This window comes from Hemitrygon akajei, chromosome 2 (genome assembly GCF_048418815.1).
Source record: "Hemitrygon akajei chromosome 2, sHemAka1.3, whole genome shotgun sequence".
Lineage (NCBI taxonomy): Eukaryota > Metazoa > Chordata > Chondrichthyes > Myliobatiformes > Dasyatidae > Hemitrygon > Hemitrygon akajei.
The window spans coordinates 204,216,549-204,237,273 of NC_133125.1; the positions used below are offsets into that span (position 1 = coordinate 204,216,549).

The following is a 20,725-nucleotide window of genomic DNA, read 5'->3' on the forward strand; positions in this document are numbered from 1 at the left end:
AGATTGTTTAGATCTAAAAATTTAATTAAATTTAAGGTGTTAACAATAAGGTATTGTTTAGATCACATTTAGAGTATTGTGAGCAGTTTTGGGCCCCATATCTAAGAAAGGATATGTTGGCATTGGAGAGGGTCCAGAGGAGGTTCACAAGAGTGAAAGGTTCAATGTATGATGAACGTTTGATGCTTCTACTCACTGGAGTCTAGACGAATGAGGGTGTATCCTACCAAATTTGAATCCTACCAGGTTTCGAAAGGCCTTGATAGAGTGGAATGGAGAGGGTCTTTCCAATAGTGGAAGAGTCCAGGACCCGAGAAAACAGCTTCAGAATACAAGGATATCTTTTAGAACAAATTCGAGGAGGAATTTCTTTAGCCAGAGGGTAGGGAATCTGTAGAATTCATTGCCACAGACAGCTGTGGGGGTCAAATCACTGGGTATATTTAAAGCGAGGTTGATAAGTAAGGGCATCAAAGGTTACGAGGAGAAGGCAGGAGAATGGTATTGCGAGGGAAAATAAGTCAGCCTTGATGGAATGGTGGAGCAAACTTAACAGGCCGAACAGCCTAATTCCACTCCTGTCAAATGGTCTCTTGGGCAGGAGGATCCAGAGGGTGGAAATGGCTGGTAAGAGAAGCCTTATTTTAAGATGAATGGAGTGAAATGTAAAGGAGATGTCAGAAGTATGTTTTCTACACAGAGAGTGGTATGGGCTGCCAGAGATGTTGGTGGAGGCAGATACACTGAGACGTTTCTACACAGCGAGTGGTGTGTGCTGCCACAGGTGTTGGAGACAGATACATTGAGACGTTTCTACACAGAGAGTGGTGTGTGCTGCCAGAGATGTTGGAGGCAGATACATTGAGATGTTTCTACACAGAGAGTGGTGTGTGCTGGCAGAGATGTTGGTGGAGGCAGATACACTGAGACGTTTCTACACAGAGAGTGGTGTGTGCTGCCAGAGGTGGTGGTAGAGGTAGATACATTGAGGACATTTAAGGGACTCTTAGATAGACACATGGGTGAAAGAAAAGTGGAGGGTGATGTGGGAGGGAAGGGTTAGCTTGACCTTAGAGCATTTTTTTTTGTTCCTTGCTGTAACTCAGTACATGTAATAACAATAAACACATTTACAAATTGAATGTTGTTTTCTCAAGTTCCTACTGAACCTGTTTCCTTCATCACTTCTTCCAGCTACCAATAACTTACAGAACTCGATTAATGGGAACAAAAATTCTACAGGTGATAGAAATCTGAAATTAAAACAGAAGCCGCTGGAGGTGCAACGGTGAGAACAAATCAGGTCAGAGAGCCTTGGCCAGAGTTCATTAGGAACGATATTCGCCACCATGCATCCATAGAAGTTTGTCAAAGTTTTAATGACATGCTAAATCTAAGCAAACTTCTAAAAAGAAGAGGTGCTCTCATGCTTTCTTCATAATGGTTCTTACACGCTGGGCCCAGGACACATCCTCAGAAATGATAACATGGAGGAATTTAAGGTCGCTGACCCTCTCCAGCTCTGATCCCCTGATGAGAACTGGTTCATGGGCCTCCAGTTTCTTCCACCTGAAATCAATAATCAGCTCTTTGGTCTTGCTGACATTGTGTAACAGGTAGCTGTTAGGCATTTTATGTTTGGGCTGGAAGCATGGCGATACTGCGGGCTACCCCAGATACATCCACGGCATTAACAACATATTTCACTGTGTGTTTTGATAGATATTCAACTAATATAGCTAATCTTTAAATTTTCTTTAAAGTCTTTATACGTGCTGTATAGAGTCTTGGTCACCGTTAGAGTAAAACATGGTTCAACTGGAAAAGGTGTATGGAAGATTTATGCGGACATTGCCAGGGCTAGAGGGATTGTCATAGGAATACAAATACTTTGTTTGTTGAAAATAACATCACAGGAAGACATGGCAGTGCATTTGGCACTCTGCCCGTCAATAGTCTGGGTAGTGTGCATGGTGGCTGGGACATTATGTTGCGCTGTATAGGTCACTGCTGAAGCCACACTTGGATATCATGAAATTTGTTGTTTGAGGCAGCAATACATAATAATAAAAAACTGTAAACACCAATAAGTATATAGAATCTAAATTAAATAAGTGGCACAAAAAGAGAAGAAAGTGTTCATGAGTTCACTGTCCATTCAGAAATCTGATGATGAAGGGGAAGAAGCTGTTCCTGAAACATTGAGTGTGGGTCTTCAGGCTCCTGTACCTCCTCCCGGATGGTAGTAATGAGATGAGGGCATGGCCTGGACGGAGGGAGCCCTTAACGATGGATGGCACCTTTTTTGAGTCATCTTCTGTTGAAGGTGTCCTCGCTGCCGGTGCCCATGACGGAGCGAGCGGAGTTTACAGCTCCCGATCCTGTGCAGTGTATGGAAGGGGCTGCCAAAGGACCTGGTTCAGGCAGATACCGGAGGTTCTTGATCCTCAGGTCAAGGGAAAGAGACGACATCCCCAAGAGGTGGGCCTCAGTTTAACAAAAACTGGGCAGTGGGGATAGATTTTAATGTGAACAGTACAGGAAAAAATGGCTGGTCAGTTTGAAATTCTACAGACTGTGTGATCATGTTTTTGGAATGACAGGGTTTAAAGAGGACACACTGAAATTTCATTAGTTCTTCATTTTATTCCCCACTCTGGTCATTAAACAAGCTGGGTAAATGTGACAGAAAGCACGACAATGGTTCTACAGACACTCACACCCCATGGACAATTAGTATGGGATCCCATCTTGATGAAGTGCAACAAAGTCCCATTAGTCCTGACACTGGCTCTGAGGTCAGCAGCGTTGCTGGCGAGCTACGGCACGCAGCCGGTGTGGCTTTGGGTTCAGTATTCCGCCGACGACGGGGGCGAGGTCAAGTTCGGCTCCCTGCAGGGCGACCAAGTCAAACTTCTGCAGCAGGGTGACGAAGAACAGGAAGAGCTCCACTTTGGCCAGCGTCTCTCCGGGGCAGATCCGGCGCCCTGTGACGAGTAACAAGCCCTGGTGTTAGCAGTGACCTTGACAAAGCATTAACAGTACAGACAGAGGACAGTGGGAAGCAGGGAACAGTGGAAGTGTTTCTCAGGTCAGGCAGCATCTGTAAAGGGAGAAGTAGACGTAACAGGCAAAAGGCATTCCTGGACAGACAGTTCATGATGAGATATCATAAAGTCACAGAGCATCAAATCATTCAGCATGGTCTGGGCGCCCAGCTACAGGAGAGATATAAGATTAGACGAGTATAGAGAACATTTCCAAGGATGTTGCTGGGTCTTGCGGACCTGAGTTGGAGATAACGAAGGCATATGGTATGTTTGCATTCGTGGGTCGGGGCATTGAGTAAGGAGGTCTTGTCACGGCTGTATAATGTTTCGGTTAGGCCACATTTGTGTCCGATTCTGATCACCCATCGTAGGAAGGATGTGGAGGTTTTGGACAGCGTGCTGAAGAGGTTCACCAGGATGTGGTGGGAATGGATGAGGAGAGGCTGATTGCTCAGAAGTGGAGGAGACTGAGGGGAGATCGGATAGGAGATTATAAAATCATGAGAGGCATTGTTAGTGCAGTCAGTAAGAAAGGTTATCCCAGGGTAGAAATATCTCTTACCAGAGAACATGCTGAGAGTGGGTAAGTTTAAAAGAGATAAACGGGACAAGCTGTTTATCACAGAGAGCGGTGGGTGCCTGGGACAGCTCCCAGGGGCACTGGTGGGGACAGATGCACCAGACATACTGTACTCTCAGGCTGCTAGACAGGAAAAGAAGATGGGGATCGCGTGTGGGCAGAAGATATCTGGGTACAGCACAGAGATGGTGGGCAGAAGGGCCTGTTCCTGTACTATCTTCCCCCATTTACACCTCTCTTAATATTACACACTGCAGCTAAATCTCTTCACAGTCATGTCTGTTCCAAAGGGGGCAAAGTCTAACCCAGACGGCCTCCTCATTAAATGGCAGCACAGCATCAACACGAAGATCAGAGTTCAATTCCTGCCACTGTCTGTAAGGAGTTTGTACGTTCTCCCACTGGCTGCGCAGGTTTTGTCAGAGTGTCTGCTTTACTCCCACATTTCAAAGGCTTATGGAGTTAGTAAGATGCGGGCTTGTTAAGTTGGTATCTGAAGCAAGACAACTCTTGCAGGCTGACCCCAGCACATCCTTGGCACAAATGACACACTTGACTATGTCTCGATGTCTCAACGTGATAAATATTCTTTAAATCTTTAAAACCTATATAATTACCCAATCATTGTAACATCCTTGGAGACATGGCATCTGCCAGCAAATTAGGACAGGGAGCATCAATTTAGCATAAGGAACATGTCCGAGATACCCATTCCAGTAAAAAAACAGCGGATGGAGAAGGCACGTCTGTTCCTTCGGTAAGTCAAATTGTTATTCTGGCCCCGGATGCTCAGAGCATCGAGGAAGCATGGAGAGGGACAGAAAGGAGAAAGGAAGTACTGTATACTCCGAGATAGAGTGAGGGAATCTCGTGTGCGTGATAAAGAGAGGCCTGTTCCCGAGTCGTAATCTCCATGTCATTCATGGGCGTATCGATTAATGTAACACTTAACAGCACCAGCACCCTAGGTTCAAATCTCACCACTGTCTGTAAGGAGTTTGTATTGTACATTGTCCCTGAGACTGCATGGTGCTCGGGATTCCTACACATTCCAAAAGCATTCCGATTGATAGGTTAGGCCAGTCCTGAGGAAGGGTCTTGGCCTGAAAAGTCAACCGTTTATTCATTTCCACCGATGCTGAATGGCTTGTTGTGTTGTGTGTGTTGCTTTAAGTTAGGGTTAGGGTTAGGGTTAGGGTTTGGGTTAGGGTTAGGTTAAGATTATGTGGGCAGTGGGCAAAAAAGCCCCCTCGTGCTTTTTGATCTCGCCACTTGAGATTCAATTTCACGCGACCCTGCCACTTTAAACTGGCCCACGCCTTCACCAACCAGGTCCAACACTTATCCCTGTTGAAATTTACCCCTCTTGACACGGAGCACTGGGTGTGTGGGGATTTAACAAGGGTCAATCAGGGTGTGCTTTGGGTTTGTGCGGCTGAAGCCAGGATTAATCGGGAAGTGCCTAAAGTTTGTGGGGGTGTGCACCCCATCTGGACTTTAGGATTAGGTTTAAATTTTAGGCTAGTGGATATATATGTTTAACTAAATTACATTGAAATTATGCAGGCAGTGGGCAAATCACCCCTCCTGTGCTTTCTGATCTCGTCACCTGAGATTCAGTTTCACACGACCCTGCCACTTTAAACTGGCCCACGCCTTCACCAACCAAGCCCAACACTTACCCCTGTTGAAATTTACCCCTCTTGACACGGGACACTAAGTCTGTGGGGGTTTAGCAAGGGTCAATCAGGGTGTGCTTTGGGTTTGTGCGGCTGAAGCCAGGGTTAATCGGGAAGTGCCTAAAGTTCGTGGGGGTGTGCACCCCATCTGGACTTTAGGATTAGGTTTAAATTTTAGGCTAGTGGATATATATGTTTAACTAAATTACATTGAAATTATGCAGGCAGTGGGCAAATCAGCCCTCCTGTGCTTTCTGATCTCGCCGGTTAGGGTTAGGGTTAGGGTTAGGGTTAAGGTTTGGGTTAGGGTTAGGGTTTGGGTTAGGGTTAGAGTTAGGGTTAGTAAGTTGTGGGCATGCAATGTTGGCATCAGATGCATGGCAACTTTTGGGGGCTACGCCCGGCACATCCTCAGACTCGGGCGCGTACCATGGTGTGTTTTGATGTAGATGTTATAAAATAAAGCTGAACTTTATCAAGTCCATCTTTTCTGTCTTCAAACTACCAGCATATTCTGGAGTGAAGGGTCTGCCGTATGGTGCGTTTGGACAAAGAGGCTCCAACTCTCACATTTGCGGGACATTTTTGTCCTTAAGTCCAAATGTTCGAATATTCCTTCAGGAGGAGAAAGATAAAACTTGGGAGCAAAATGGCATCTGGGGGAAGAGTAATGTATTCAAAGACACGAAGTACCAGCAGCAGGGAGTGTTTGAGCACCATTCACAGCCGAGGTATTTATAGAACATTATAAACTGTGATTTAGGAGCTCTAGAATGTAAACGGTTCAAAGTGAGAACAGGCACTCAGAAAGATTAGTAGAAGGCATTCTTTGTGGTGACAATTACATGTTGGTCCCAGGACAGATCCCCTGATATGGTAATGACCAGGAATTGAAAGCTACTGACCCTCTCTACCTTCGAACCCCCGGTGAGGAGTGGCTCAGGGACCTCTGGTTTCTCCCTCCTGTCATCATTAATCGGCCTTTGGTTTTGCTGACAATGAGTGAGAAGTCACTGTTGTGTCACCATTCAACCAGATCTTCCGTCCTGATGAAGGATATCTCCTCCTCGCTGAGGATCAACGCTGGTGCACCTCAGGGGTGTGTGCTTAGCCCACTGCTCTACTCTCTATATACCAATGACTATGTGGTTAGGCATAGCTCAAATACCATCTATACATTTTCTGATGATACAACAATTATTGGTAGAATCTCAGGTGGAGACGAGAGGGCACAGGAGTGAGATATGCCAACTAGTGGAGTGGTGTCGCAGCAACAACCTGGCACTCAACGTCAGTAAGATAAAAGAGCTGATTGTGGACTTCAGGAAGGGTAAGACGAAGGAACACAGACCAATCCTCATAGAGAAGTGGAGAGAGTGAGCAGCTTCAAGTTCCTGGGTGTCAAGATCTCTGGGGACCTAACCTGGTCTCAACATGTCGATGCAGTTATAAAGAAGGCAAGACAAGGACTGTACTTCATTAGGAGTTTGAGGAGATTTGGCATGTCAACAAATACACTCAAAAACTTCTATAGATGTACCATGGAGAGCATTCTGACAGGCTGCATGTCTCGTACAGGGTTGGGGCTACTGAACAGGACCAAAAGAAGCTGCAGAAGGTCATAAATTTAGTTGGCTCCATCTTAGGTACTAGTCTAGAAAGTACCCAGGACATCTTCAAGCAGCAGTGTCTCAAAGGCAGCGTCCATTATTAAGGACCTCCAGCACCCAGGGCATGCCATTTTCTCACTGTTACCATCAGGTAGAAGGTACAGAAGCCTGAAGGCACACACTCAGCGATTCAGGAACAGCTTCTTCCCCTCTGCCATCTGATTCCTAAATGGACATTGAACTTGTGAACACAACCTCACTTTTTAAATATATATTATTTCTGTTTTTGCACAATTTTTAATCTATTCAATATATGTATACTGTAATTGACTTATTTATTTTTTTCTTCTTCTATATTAAGTATCGCATTGAACTGCTGTTGCTAAGTTAACAAATTTCACAACACATGCCAGTGTTAATAAACCTGATTCTGATTTTGAGGATCTCGACCCAAAATATCAACTGCTTACTCCTCTCCATAGTTGCTGCCTGGCCTGCTAAGTTCCTCCAGCATTTTGTGCGAGTTACTTTGGATTTCCAGCATCTGCAGATACTCTTGTGTTTCAGTCTGCTTCCTGAATGCCAATTCGTCCCCACCTTTGATTCAGCCAACAACAGTCAGAAAGCTTAAGTATGTCATTTGAGGTGAGCTTAGCCACAGTTAAGTATAAGGTGAGCAGAGCAGGGGGGCTAAGCACACCGTCTTGTGGTGCTTCTGTGCTGATGGTGATTGTGGAGGACAATCCACCCTACCTGAGGTCTGCAAGTGAGGAAGTCCAGTTGCACATGGAATCCTAGGTCATGGGGATTCGAGTAGTGTTGAATGCCAGGCTGTAGTCAATGAAGAGCATTCTGATATATGCACTTTCATTGCCCAAATGTTCCACGATTGAGTGAAGTGTCAATGAAATGCATCTGCTGTTGACCTGCTATGTCAACAGGCAAATTGGAGCGGATCCAAGTCACTCCTCAGGCAAGAGTCAATATAGTTCATGTCAAAGCATTTCCCCAGGTCAGCTGGCATGGTAGTGCAGTCACTTTGCAGTGGTAACGATCACCGATCAGGGTTAGGTTCCCGCTGCTATCTGTAAGGAGTTTGTACATTTCTTCCAGGTGCTCCGGTTTCCTCCCACATTGCCAAGACGTACAGGTTAGGGTTAGTGAGTCGTGGGCGTGCTGGAAGTGTGGTGACACCGGCACATGTCACTGATTTGATTTGACGCATTTCACAGACGATGCCTTTCACTGCATGTTTCGATGCAGATGTGACATGCTGCGTAAAGCTAGTCTTTAATCTCTGCAGAGGAACTCATCAGGTCAGGCAGCATCTACGGAAAGGAATAAACAGTTGACGCTTGGGTCTCAGCCTGAAACATCGACTGTTTATTCCTCTCCATAGATGCTACCTGACCTGCTGAGTTCCTCCTGCATTTTGTGTATGTTACTCTGAATTTCCAACATCCGCAGAATCACTTGTGTGTTAAACTCATTAATCAGTTACCTGTAGAGAATGGAATGAAGGCGTCTCTCTTCACAAACTTGCCAGATGCATCCAGGAAGTGACCTGGGTTGAACACTTCAGGCTTTTCCCACTGTGTTTTATCATAGAGTACAGAGGCTAGTAAAGGAATGATGTAAGTTCCCTGCAGAAAAAGAGAAGGAAGTCATACCCTCTTCTCATTACTAACATTGGGGAGGAGATACAGGAGCCTGAAGACGCACACAATGTTCCCATTCTTCCCCTCTGTTATCAGATTTCTGATCAGCCCATGAACCCATGAATATTACCTCATTATTTTGATCCCTTTTTGCACTATAATTATTTCTATACCATCATTAAGAACCCTCACCATCCAGGGCGTGCCCTCTTCTCATTGCTACCATCAGAGAGGAGGTACAGGAGCTGGAAGACACATGCTTGAATCCAGAAAAGGATTCTTGTTCGTGCCATTAGGTTGGAGGCTACCCAAATGTTATATGTGGTTTTGCTCCTCCAGCCTGAGAGTGGCCTCATCGTGAAATAGGTGACCTGTGGGATATCCTGCCTTTTGTGGCAGATGGAGAAAGATGCTCGGCAACTTCTCCTCCCATCACCGTCTTATTCTGGCTTCTGCCTCCTTCCTTTCCAGTTGGCGATGAGAGGTTTCAGCCCGAAACATCGACTGCTGAGTTCCTCCAGCACTTTGTGTCGATGGATTTTGTTGGGTTTATTTGGAGCTTTTATTCCGTCAGTATCAGGAAGGTGATACTAATGGAAGCACTCCGCTCGCGTGAGAGATACACGTCAGGGCAATTGGTTTGTGTGTTGAAGCCCACCTTGGGGATGAAGTAGCCCTGGAAGTTGATGTCAACAGTCGTGGTCCTCGGGATGCCCAGTGGCGCAATGTTGGCGAACCGCTGCACCTCATGAATGACGGCGTCTGTGTACGGCATGTGCCGGCGGTCCTCCATTCTGACCGACCGCTCCGATCCAATCACCCTGTCGACCTCCTCCTGGACTCTCTCTGCAGGAGGGAAAGGTGAACTTTATTTCAGCAGTGGTGAGTGAACCTTAACCATCACTGAACGTAGAGCGTAGAACCGTGCAGCGCAGGACAGCCCAGAACGTTGTGGCGATTTTTTACAAATGGCCTCCTTCTGGGCATCCCTGGGCCTCTCTAAAAGCTTCTCCAACCCCACTAGACTACCTGATCCACTGCTACCCCGGTAACCGTTCGAGGCACCTACTACTCTCTGCGTAAACAATTTGCCCCTCTCTTTGCCTTTAAGCTTCTCATCTCTAACCCTGAAAGCACGTTGTCCAGTGTTTCATCTGGAGGACAGATTCTGACCTTGTGGCAAATACATTTTATGGAACTACTTAGGATAAGTACTGTAAGAACCAAGGCTCTGCAAGGCAACAGGCCTGAGCTTAGAATGAGAGAGACCCGAGGTTCCATTAACTTGCCACATCAGAAAGGTCGGATACAGGCTGAATGGAGGCAGTGGGGTCCAGGCCCAGGAGTGCATCAAAGCCACTGAAACCAATGTTTGGATGACAATAGGTGCCTCGCCAGATTGGAAGGGTCAGGACATTGAGGTGAGGGACGGGACTGCTCTGCCACCTTTCTTCGGTTCCGCACTGAGCTATGGGTCTCGTGCTCTCTTTATGGACCAGTTCAGATCACTGTTTGCTTGTGGTTATTGTTTGCACGATTTGATTTGTTTTTTTCCCCTCTTTCTCTGCACACCGGGGCGGTTGATGATCTTTTTTTCCATGGGTTCTTTTGCGTTTCTTTGTTTCGTGGCTGCCTGTCAAGAGCCCAATCTCAAAGGTGTGTCATATATACACAGTTTGATGATAATTGTACTTTGAACTTTGATATACAACAGAAATTGTCACATCTAACGAGAAACCCGTGTGTCTAAAGAAATTCAGCACGTACCTATTGGCCCTCATCAATAGTGTATTAATACGTCACAGAAAGCATCCAATCTGGATCTATCTCGGTTTGATCTGGCAACTACTCTGTTCAAGGCAGAGAGATGAGGGCACAGCTCACCACGTCACGGGAACCAGCCTCCCCTCCGTGGACCCTGACTACACCTCACTCCCTCAGTAAAACAGCCAATATAGTCAAAGATCCCACCCACACCAGACATTCTCCCTTCTCCCTTCTCCGATCGGGCAGAATTTACCACAGCCTAAAAGAACGTACCTCTGGGCTGAAAGGCATCCTCTACCCCACTGTTATCAGACCCTTGAACTGTCCTCTAGTACAATACGATGGATCTTGATCTCATGATCTACCTTGCTATGGCCTTGTACTTTATTGTCTACCTACACTGCACTTTCTCTGGAACTGTAACACTTTATTAACCTTCTGGAATTGATTTCCCCTCGTACTAACTGGTGTGATGAAATGATCGGTATGAATGGTATGCAAAGCAGAGTTTTTTTTACCACGTCCCGACAAATGTGGAAATGATAAGCCAATTTACATCAGTGGCAAATACATGTGCTTTGAAGAGATGGAATTTCTCTTCCCTTTTCTCCTAATGAACGTTTGCCTGAAATTTAATCCAGAGAGGAATGAGGTATCACATTGGCGGAGGGGCAACAAGGCGAGAGAGCTCACAAGAATGGCAGAGAGGTGTCCTGAGAAAGTGTGTCCTCAGACGCTTAAAGGAGGCAGTCGAAGCCAATCAGCTGGCTAAGAAGCCAAACGGCCTGCATGAGCTTTGGACTCTTTCAGTGTGTGATTGTGATATCATTTGTGCTTGCTATCTTGTGCTGTGTGTGACTGTTGGTACCTTGTTTGACCCACCCCGGAGTAACACTGTTTAGTTTGGCTGTATTCACGAGTATTCATGAATGCTTGAATGACAGGGAGGTTCTCTTCTAGTTCTGGCTCTGCCCTCTTTTGAGTTCAGAAGAATGAGGGGAGATCTCATTGAAACCAATCAAATATTGATAGGGTGGATATGGAGAGGATGTTTCCAATATGGGGAGGGTCGAGGAGCAGAGGGCACAGACTTAGAAGAGAAGGACATCATTTTAGAACAGAGATTGGCTATATTAAAAGTGGAGGCTGATAGGTTCTAGATTAATAAGGATGTTAAAGGTTACTGGGAGATGGCAGGAGAATAGGGTTGAGAAGGAAATCGATCAGCCATATTGAATGGCAGAGCAGGCTCGATGGGCCGAATGGACTAATTCTACTCCAATGTCATATAGTCTCATGATGGGTGCAATCTCTTCACTCTGTCCTGTAATAATCAAAGAAACAGATCCCTCTACCCACTGTGAGCTTTGGACATCCATCCTCATGATTCATATTTTCCCTCATTGACTTCTCCTCTCCCACTACCACCTGAGATAGGAAAGGAAAGGCGATGCCTGAGTTTCTCCTCACTTTGGATGTCAGGGTACTTTATCATGATGTACATGGCCCAGCGAATTGTAGTGGCCGTCGTGCCCATCCCGGCGATGAAGAGATCGCTGGTCGTGATCAGGAGATTCTTCTCATGGAAGTATGTGCCTGGGTTTCCCGACTCCTTGGAGGGAGAATCACACAGCAGTCAGTACGTGATCGCCAGAGATCTGAAACCTGTAATACAGCAGGTCAGGCCAAAACCTGGGCCTCTGCTCCACACTCAAAGGTCAGTGATGTGGACGTGAAGCGAATGACATCTGTGGATAGATACCAGGCCACAAGTGCTGAGAGCAAACACGGGGAGGAACAGGGCTATGTCGGCGGGGGTCAGGGTCAGAAGTTCATTGTGGACAGGAACCACGAAGGCTGCTGACATGCCAGTTCAGCGAGCCAGCGAGTCTGGAGTTCACGGCCAGCAGTTTGGGTCCCGTCATCGGGAGGCCTATTGTAATTTTTTGAGGAGATTACACATAGGATAGATAGAGGGTATGTAGTGGATGTTGTATATTTGGACTTTCAGAAAGCACTTGACAAGGTGCCACAGAACAGTCTGCTTACCAAGTTAAGAGCCCATGGTATTACAGGAAAGTTACTGGCATGGTTTGAGCATTGGCTGATTGGTAGGAAGCAGCAAGTGGGAATAAGAAATTCCTTGTCTGGTTGGCTGCCAGTGACTAGTGGTGTTCTGCAGGGTTTGGTGTTGGGACCACTTCTTTCTATTCTGTATATAAATGATTTAGATGATGGAATGGGTGGCTTTGCTGCCAAGTTTGCAGATGATATGAAGATTGGTGGAGGAGCAGGTAGTGTTGAGGAAACAGGCAGGCTGCAGAAGGACTTAGACAAAATAGGAGAATGGACAAGAAAGTGGCAAATGAAATGCAATGTTGGAAAATGCATGATCATACACTTTGGTAGTAGAAATGAATGTGCAGACTATGAGTAGTTTTGTAAAGAAGAATGACAAGAAATTGCAGTGTCCAGTTGTGCAAAGCTGATAAGAGTCTTATTCACGTAGACTCAAGGCTGTAATTGCTGCCAAAGATGCATCTACTAAATACTGACTTGAAAGGGTGAATACTTATGCAATCAGTTATTTTGTGTTTTATACTTGTAATTAATTTAGATCACTTTGTAGAATCTGTTTTCACTTTGACACAGAAGAGTCTTTTTTCTGATGATCAATGTCAAAAAAAAAAGCCAAATTAAATCCACTGTGATTCAATGTTGTAAAACAATAAAACATGAAAACTTCTTGGGGTGGTTTGCGAATACTTTTTATAGGCACGGTACATGTGATAAATGAACCTGAACTTGAATCTCACCTCTTTCTGCTTCTTGATGTAGGTATCAATGAAGCTCCTGATGTCATTTTCGTTCATCTCCTTGTGTTTAGCTTCAATGATGTCCTTCAGGCACATCTTCAACTTGGTGAAATGTGTGCAAATCTCTTTGTGGCTCCCGGGCAGAAAACTCAGAAAAGGATAAGCATTATACACCTGCCAAGTAATAAATTAAATCCTTAAATATCAGAAACTTATGACTTCTAAAGTTCAAAGTAGATTTATTGTCAGAGTATGTATGCCATTATATAACCTTCAGCTTCATCTGCTTGCAAGCAGCCACAGAACAAAGAAACACCATAGAATCCATGAAAAACCCAGCACTACCCTACATCCAACGTGCGAGAAAAGAGCAAACAATAAATAAAGTGAACAAATAACGCACTGAACATGAACCGCTGAGTCTCCAAATTGAGTCCCCAGCCACGGGGCCAGTCCAGTGCTGAGGAGAAGACCTTATGCAGGATTGAACTCACTGTAGTTACAGATCTTGGCCAAGGTGCATCAAGGTCTTTAATACATTATATCTCAATAAATGATATCTCGTCTGCAAATAAATTGACCGCTACTTTGTACTGTCGAGGGGCAAGAATGTAGAATGGTGGGTAGCACAATGTTTCACAGCCCTGGTGATCAGAGACGAGTTTGTACGTTCTCCCTGTTAGCACATGCGTTTCCTTCCTGTGCTCCAATTCCCTCCCACGTTCCAAAGGTGTACCGGTTACGGTTAATAAGTTGCAGACATGCCACCCATGTCCACGGACTGTGTTGGTCGTTGAGGCATTTCAATGTACCTGTGATGAACAAAGGTCATCTTTACACCTTTACCTGGACCATCGGGCTACCAAGCAGTCGAAAGCTTTCGTGGACCAAGTTTCCTATGGTAAGGAAGGTCGTGTCATCATATTCAAAGCGGTCTCCAAAAACGATGGAGCAGATAATATTGGCCGTGGCAAAGTTTATTATAACGTCCGTGTCGAATGGCTGACCTGCAAACAGAGATAGGGAGGGGAAGGTGATGAGGAATTCCAAACACGAGCTCGTGTGATTGATAGTGTCACTGTTGGTGCAACTGCGTCACAGCAGCAGTGAATGCAATCGGGCTTTGGTGTCGGCCGCTGAGGGTAAGAAGTCTGTACGTTTTCCCCGTGACTGCGTGGGCTCTCCTCAGGTGCTCCTGTTCCCTCCCACATTCCAAAGGTGTACCGGTTAGGGTGTAAGTTGCGGGGGGAGGATTCTAGAGAGCAAATAATTAAAAAGACAATGGAGAAGGTAATGGATGTAGGTAAAAGTGGAGGAATAAAAAGACAGAGAGTGTCAGGAGGGGAAAGAATGTACGGAGATAAGCGTAAAGTTGTACAAAAGGAAAAGGTAGGAAATAAGGGTCAAACATATTTGAAAGTCCTTTATTTGAATGCACGTAGTATTAGGAATAAAATTGATGAGTTGACGGTACAAATAATTACGTATGGTTATGATATTGTGGCAATTACGGAAACATGGCTGCAGGGTGACCAGGACTGGGAATTAAACATACAAGGGTATTCGACAATTAGGAGAGACAGGCAAGAAGGAAAAGGAGGTGGGGTGGCTATGTTAATAAAGCAAGAAATCACTGCAATAAAGCGAAATGATATTGGCTCAAAGGATCAGGATAACGAAACAAATTTGGGTAGAAATAAGAAATAGTAAAGGGAAAAAAGCAGTGGTGGGAGTAGTCTATAGGCCTCCAAACAGCTGTAACTCAGTTGGTCGGAGCATAAATCAGGAAATAGTTGGGGCTTGTAATAAGGGAACAGCTATAATTATGGGGGATTTTAATTTTCATATTGACTGGACTAATCAAGTCGGACACGGCAGCCTTGAAGAAGAGTTTATTGAGTGTATTCGGGATGGGTTCCTTGAACAATACGTTACTGAGCCGACAAGGGGACAAGCAGTCTTAGATCTGGTCCTGTGTAATGAGACAGGACTAATAAAAAATGTCCTAGTAAAGGATCCCCTTGGAATGAGTGACCATAACATGGTCGAATTCTATATTCAATTAGAGGATGAGAGGGGTGGATCTCAAACAAGTGTACTGAGCTTAAATAAAGGAGACTATGATGGTATGAGAGCAGAATTGCTTAAGATGGATTGGGAAAATAGATTAAAGGGTAGATCGGTACTTGATCAGTGGTGTATATTTAAGGAGTTATTTTACAACTATCAAGAAAAATATATTCCACTGAAGAAAAAAGGGTGTAAAAGAAAAAATAGTTATCCGTGGCTAAGTAAAGAAATAAAACAAAGTATACGACTAAAAAGAAAGTTACCGTAGATGTCGGATTATAAGCCGCTACTTTTTTCCCACATTTTGAACAGCTTTGAACACTGCGGCCTTTACTACGGGGCGGCTAATGCATGATTTTTTTCATGCCGCCAAAAACATTTTGCCTCGTAACAGTAGACCAATAAAATTGATGAGTAGTTCACAGAGGTCCAATGAAATTGTACGATAAATCAAGCGCACTTTCACAATTAAATTATTGTAAATCAGTCATTTGTACTCACCCTCATCAACATGGAAAACACTCGAAGAAAAGCATTGTGCTGCCTTTATGGCAGTTATTTAGTTTATAATATTTTCGCTTAGTAATTCATTTTCTAGTTAAAGTTAGAAGTGTTTTAACTATATTTGTTTTCTGTACTACATCGCGGGATGCTATGACGTCACACCCGGTTTCGCCGCGTCTTGTGGGAAAAATGCCAGTTTGCGATAAACGGGAAGGGGGGGGGAGCGCATTACGCAAGCGGCATTGGATCTGAGCGAACGCTGCTTTTAAGTTAAAGGCGATCAATAACTTTTCCTGGTAGGCTGCAGTATATATATTTTTTACCAGTCGTTAGGAGATATTGGAATGTTGTTCAGTAAAAAAGTATACGCAACGTATATTTAAAAGTAGCCGCGTTACAGGCACGGTTCGAAAAAAAGCATTTGCAATATGTATTTGTTTATGTTACCATATGGATTTAATTAAAAGTTAAAAAATCCTCACGTGTAATATCTTTCTGTGTAAATATCTCATATTACAACGTGGGACACCTGCGGCCGAAAATCCGGTGCGGCCTAAAATCCGGTGCGGCCTAAAATCCGGTGTGGCCTGTACAAGTAAAAAATTGATTTTCTTTCTAAAATTAGAGCCAGCGGCTTTTAATCAGGTGCGCTCTGTAGTCCGGAATCTACAGTATATAAGGTAGCTAAATCTAGTGGGAAGATTGAAGATCGAGAAGCTTTTAAAGATCAGCAGCAAATAACAAAAAGATTGATTAAGAAGGGGAAGATAGATTATGAAAGTAAATTGGCGAAAAACATAAAAGCAGATAGTAAGAGTTTTTATAGTTACATAAAAAGAAAAAGGGTGGCTAAAGTAAATGTTGGTCCCCTAGAAGATGAGACCGGAAAATTAATGGTAGGGGACATGGAGATGGCGGAAACGCTGAACAAATATTTTGTATCAGTTTTTACAGTAGAGGACACTCAAAATACCCCAACACTGGATAAACAGGGGGCTCTAGGGGGAGAGAAGCTAACTACGATTCAAATCACCAAGGAAATGGTACTTGATAAATTAATGGGACTGAAGGTGGATAAATCCCCTGGACCGGATGGCTTGCATCCTAGGGTCTTAAGGGAAGTGACGGTTGGGATTGTGGATGCATTAGTGATAATTTTTCAAAACTCGCTGGACTCGGCAATGGTCCCGGCAGATAGGAAGAATGCTAATGTAACTCCTTTATTTAAAAAGGGCAATAGACAGAAGGCTGGGAATTATAGGCCAGTTAGCCTAGCATCTGTGGTTGGCAAAATGTTGGAATCGATAATTAAGGAAACAGTAACAGGGCATTTGGATAAACATAGCTTAATAGGACAAAGTCAGCATGGCTTTACAAAAGGGAAGTCATGTTTGACAAATTTGTTGGAGTTCTTTGAGGACATAACGTATAGGGTAGATAAAGGGGAACCAGTGGATGTGGTGTATTTGGACTTCCAAAAGGCATTTGACAAGGTGCCACACCAAAGATTATTACTTAAAGTAAAAAATCATGGGATTGGGGATAATATTCTGGCATGGGTGGAGGATTGGCTTTCTAACAGAAAACAGAGGGTTGGGATAAATGGTTTATTCTCAGACTGGCAGTTGGTGACTCGTGGTGTTCCGCAGGGGTCGGTGTTGGGACCCCAACTCTTTACAATCTATATTAATGATTTGGAGAAAGGGACTAAGTGCAATGTATCGAAGTTTGCTGATGTCACAAAGATGGGAGGGAGTGTAATGAGTGCGGAGGACATTGAAACCCTGCAGGGGGACATAGATAGGCTGAGTGATTGGGCAGACATTTGGCAGATGAAATATAATACTGACAAGTGTGAGGTCTTGCACTTTGGCAGGAAAAATAATAGAGCAAGTTATTATCTAAATGGAGAGAAACTGGAAAGTGCTTCTGTGCAAAGGGATCTGGGGGTCCTGGTGCAGGAAACACAAAAAGTTAGTATGCAAGTGCAGCAGGTGGTCAAGAAGGCCAATGGAATGCTGGCTTTTATTGCTAGGGGGATGGAGTATAAGAACAGGGAGGTCTTACTGCAGTTGTACCGGGTATTGGTGAGACCACACCTGGAGTACTGCGTGCAGTTCTGGTGTCCATATTTAAGAAAGGACACACTGGCTCTCGAGGCAATGCAGAAAAGGTTCACTAGGTTAATTCCGGGGATGGGTGGGGTGATGTATGATGAGAGGTTGAGTAGATTGGGACTCTACTCATTGGAGTTCCGAAGAATGAGAGGCGATCTTATTGAAACATATAAGATTGTGAAGGGGCTTGATCGGGTGGATGCGGGGAGAATGTTCCCAATGATGGGTGAAACTAGGACTAGGGGGCATAATCTTAAAATAAGGGGATACCGTTCCAGGACTGAGATGCGGAGAAATTTCTTCACTCAGAGGGTAGTGGGGCTGTGGAATTTACTGCCCCAGAGAGCTGTGGAAGCTACTACACTCAATAAATTCAAAACGGAGATAGACATTTTCCTGGATAAAAATGGCATTAGGGGATACGGTGAGCGAGCAGGTAAGTGGACATGGGCTAGGTTTAGATTAGCCATGTGATCTCCTGGACCAGTTTTCGATAGCCTGGATGGGTCGGAGAGGAATTTTCCAGATTTTTTCTCCTCAATTGGCAACTCGGTTTTTTTTCCCCAGGTGATCACATGGGTTTGGGCGGGATGAATAATAAAATAAAATGGGCGGCATGGTGCCCTGTTGGTTGGCACTGTTGCCATGTGGGATTCGGTGAAAACTAGAGTTAAGGTTGGATCAGCCATGATCTTGTTGAATGGCGGAGCAGGCTTGAGGGGCCGATTGGCCTACTCCTGCTCCTATCTCTTATGTTCTTATGTTATGTTCTTATGACACTTGCAGTTTGCCCACGGCATTTCCTCGGACTGCGTTGGTCGTTGGATATTTCACCCATAACTGCGTGGGCTTCCTCCGGGTGCTCTGATTTTTCCCGTATGACAAAGACATGCAAGGTTGTGGGCCGGGAGCAGGGTAACGCTTGGTGAGAAGCTGAAGGCACTATATAAATCCAAATCCTTTTTACCTTGTCACACCTCACCAGAGACTCACACATGCACAAGCATACAATAACTAACTCAAAATCCTTCAGCCTGAAAGCACGGACCACCAGGTCCAAGGACATCTTCTACTCCACAGTTATCAGACTCTTGAGTGAACTTCTTGTGCAACAAGACGGACTCTTGGCCTCACAGTCTATCTCATTGTGATCTTGCACTTTATCATTTAGCTGCACTCCACTCTTTTGGAAGCTTTTACACTTCATTCTGCATCCTACCCTAATGCACTGTGTAATGACTCGACCTGTGTGATGCAAAGCAAGCTTTTCACTGTATTTCAGCAGATGTGACAATAATAAACCAATACCAGTACCAATATCCACCAATACATCAATAAACCGGTATCCATAGATGGTCAGACATCCAGGTGTGGGTACTCAGCTAACCAGGAAACTTTGGGAAAGTTGCCATTGACAATGCTAAGCGCCCTTCATATGAGGCGCTCCTAACAAATATCTTGGGTGGGTGGAAGAGTGACTTAAATGTTCACCCATCCATCAGAAATATTTATCAGGAGTATTGCACATGCAGGGCCCTCAGCGTTGTCAGCAAACCCTCCCATTCGACCAACGATCTCTTCGTCCTCCTACCATCAGGCAGGAGGTACCACAGCATTACGACAAGACATTGGAAACAGCTTCTCCCCTCCAAACCCCCAGACCCTGAGACTTCTGAACTCCCTGCCGGCAGTCAGCTTTCATCACGTATGAAGTGCCGGTAGCATGGTACTGTTTACCTTTTAACTTGTGCTGTAAATGCACCTTATTATTTGTTGATTTATTAGTGGTAATATTACCTTTGTGAACTATACGTACTGTATTGTGCACCTTACTCCTGAGGAACGTTATTTCATTTGGCAGTATATAAGCTCACACTTGACTGACAATGAACTTGAACAAGCTTTTCCCGGTACCTGGTACATGTGACAATAATAAACTCCAATATCCACCAATGAATCAGTAAACACAGACGGTCAGATACCCAGGAGCAAGTACTCAGACCGCCGTTTAGAGAACTTTAGGAAAGTCAAAGATACTCTGAACAGGTTTATTCCAAAGAAGTATGAGCTCCTCAGCATAGGTGTAGACTCAGAACTGGTCTGGAAAGGAATAATTTTACTCCCTCTCCCTCTCACACGCATTCAGATATCCACATGCACACACACTCAGAGATCCATACCTGAACTGAGATCCCTGCACACCCAGGTACTGCAGATACACACTCACAAAGCCACACTTACACATTTAGATATATAAATTTACAAATGTTTTGACGCACAGACGTTAGATACCTCCCCACACTCCCCTCTCTCCCTCTCCACCCCCATTCCCCCCAAACATACATTATGTACACATGTGCAAAAACATCATGTGTGCACCTACATACCACACTCACTCAGATACACAAACACCCCCCCCCCCCACACACACACACACACACATACATGCACACGCACAAACACCAACATACACATACGAGTGGCAATTTGAACACTGGGGTACTACAGATTCTTCACAGCACAGAAGCACATCGTACAAGCCAGCAGATTAGAGCCTGCCCCTGCTCCAGTGAGAAGCAGACTGTGTGGGTGCCTGAACGCCTGTTGGCGCAGTTCTTGTGTGCATGACGTGTGTGTCCGCAGATCAGAGAGCATCTGCAGAAAGAGAAGCACGGTTAATGTTTCAGATCGAAAACCATGCTTCGAAAAGAAGCAAATTAAAACCAACTTGTTCTTCCTCTTTCCTACTTCTGAAGAAAAGTTTTCAACCCTCAATATCATGTCCCAGTCTTTGTTTATGTACAGTTTTTCACAAATTCTATTGGATATCTTTATTTTCCTGTAACTGCCTGCATTAAGCTGAATCTCAGGGTA

At 44.7% G+C, this 20,725-nt stretch overlaps 1 protein-coding gene across 1 annotated transcript in view; it reads right to left on the minus strand.

Moving 5' to 3' along the window:
- Positions 1–2,626: 2,626 nt before the first annotated feature.
- LOC140720096 (cytochrome P450 2K1-like) overlaps positions 2,627–20,725 on the minus strand; it is a 36,187-nt gene continuing 18,088 nt past the window's right edge. The window contains exons 4-9 of the mRNA XM_073034997.1: positions 14,007–14,167; positions 13,161–13,334; positions 11,815–11,956; positions 9,236–9,423; positions 8,421–8,562; positions 2,627–2,987 (exon numbers count right to left, since the gene is read on the minus strand). Of these exons, the coding sequence (XP_072891098.1) occupies positions 2,800–2,987; positions 8,421–8,562; positions 9,236–9,423; positions 11,815–11,956; positions 13,161–13,334; positions 14,007–14,167 (995 nt within the window). The 3' untranslated portion in view covers positions 2,627–2,799. The remainder of the gene's footprint in view (positions 2,988–8,420; positions 8,563–9,235; positions 9,424–11,814; positions 11,957–13,160; positions 13,335–14,006; positions 14,168–20,725) is intronic.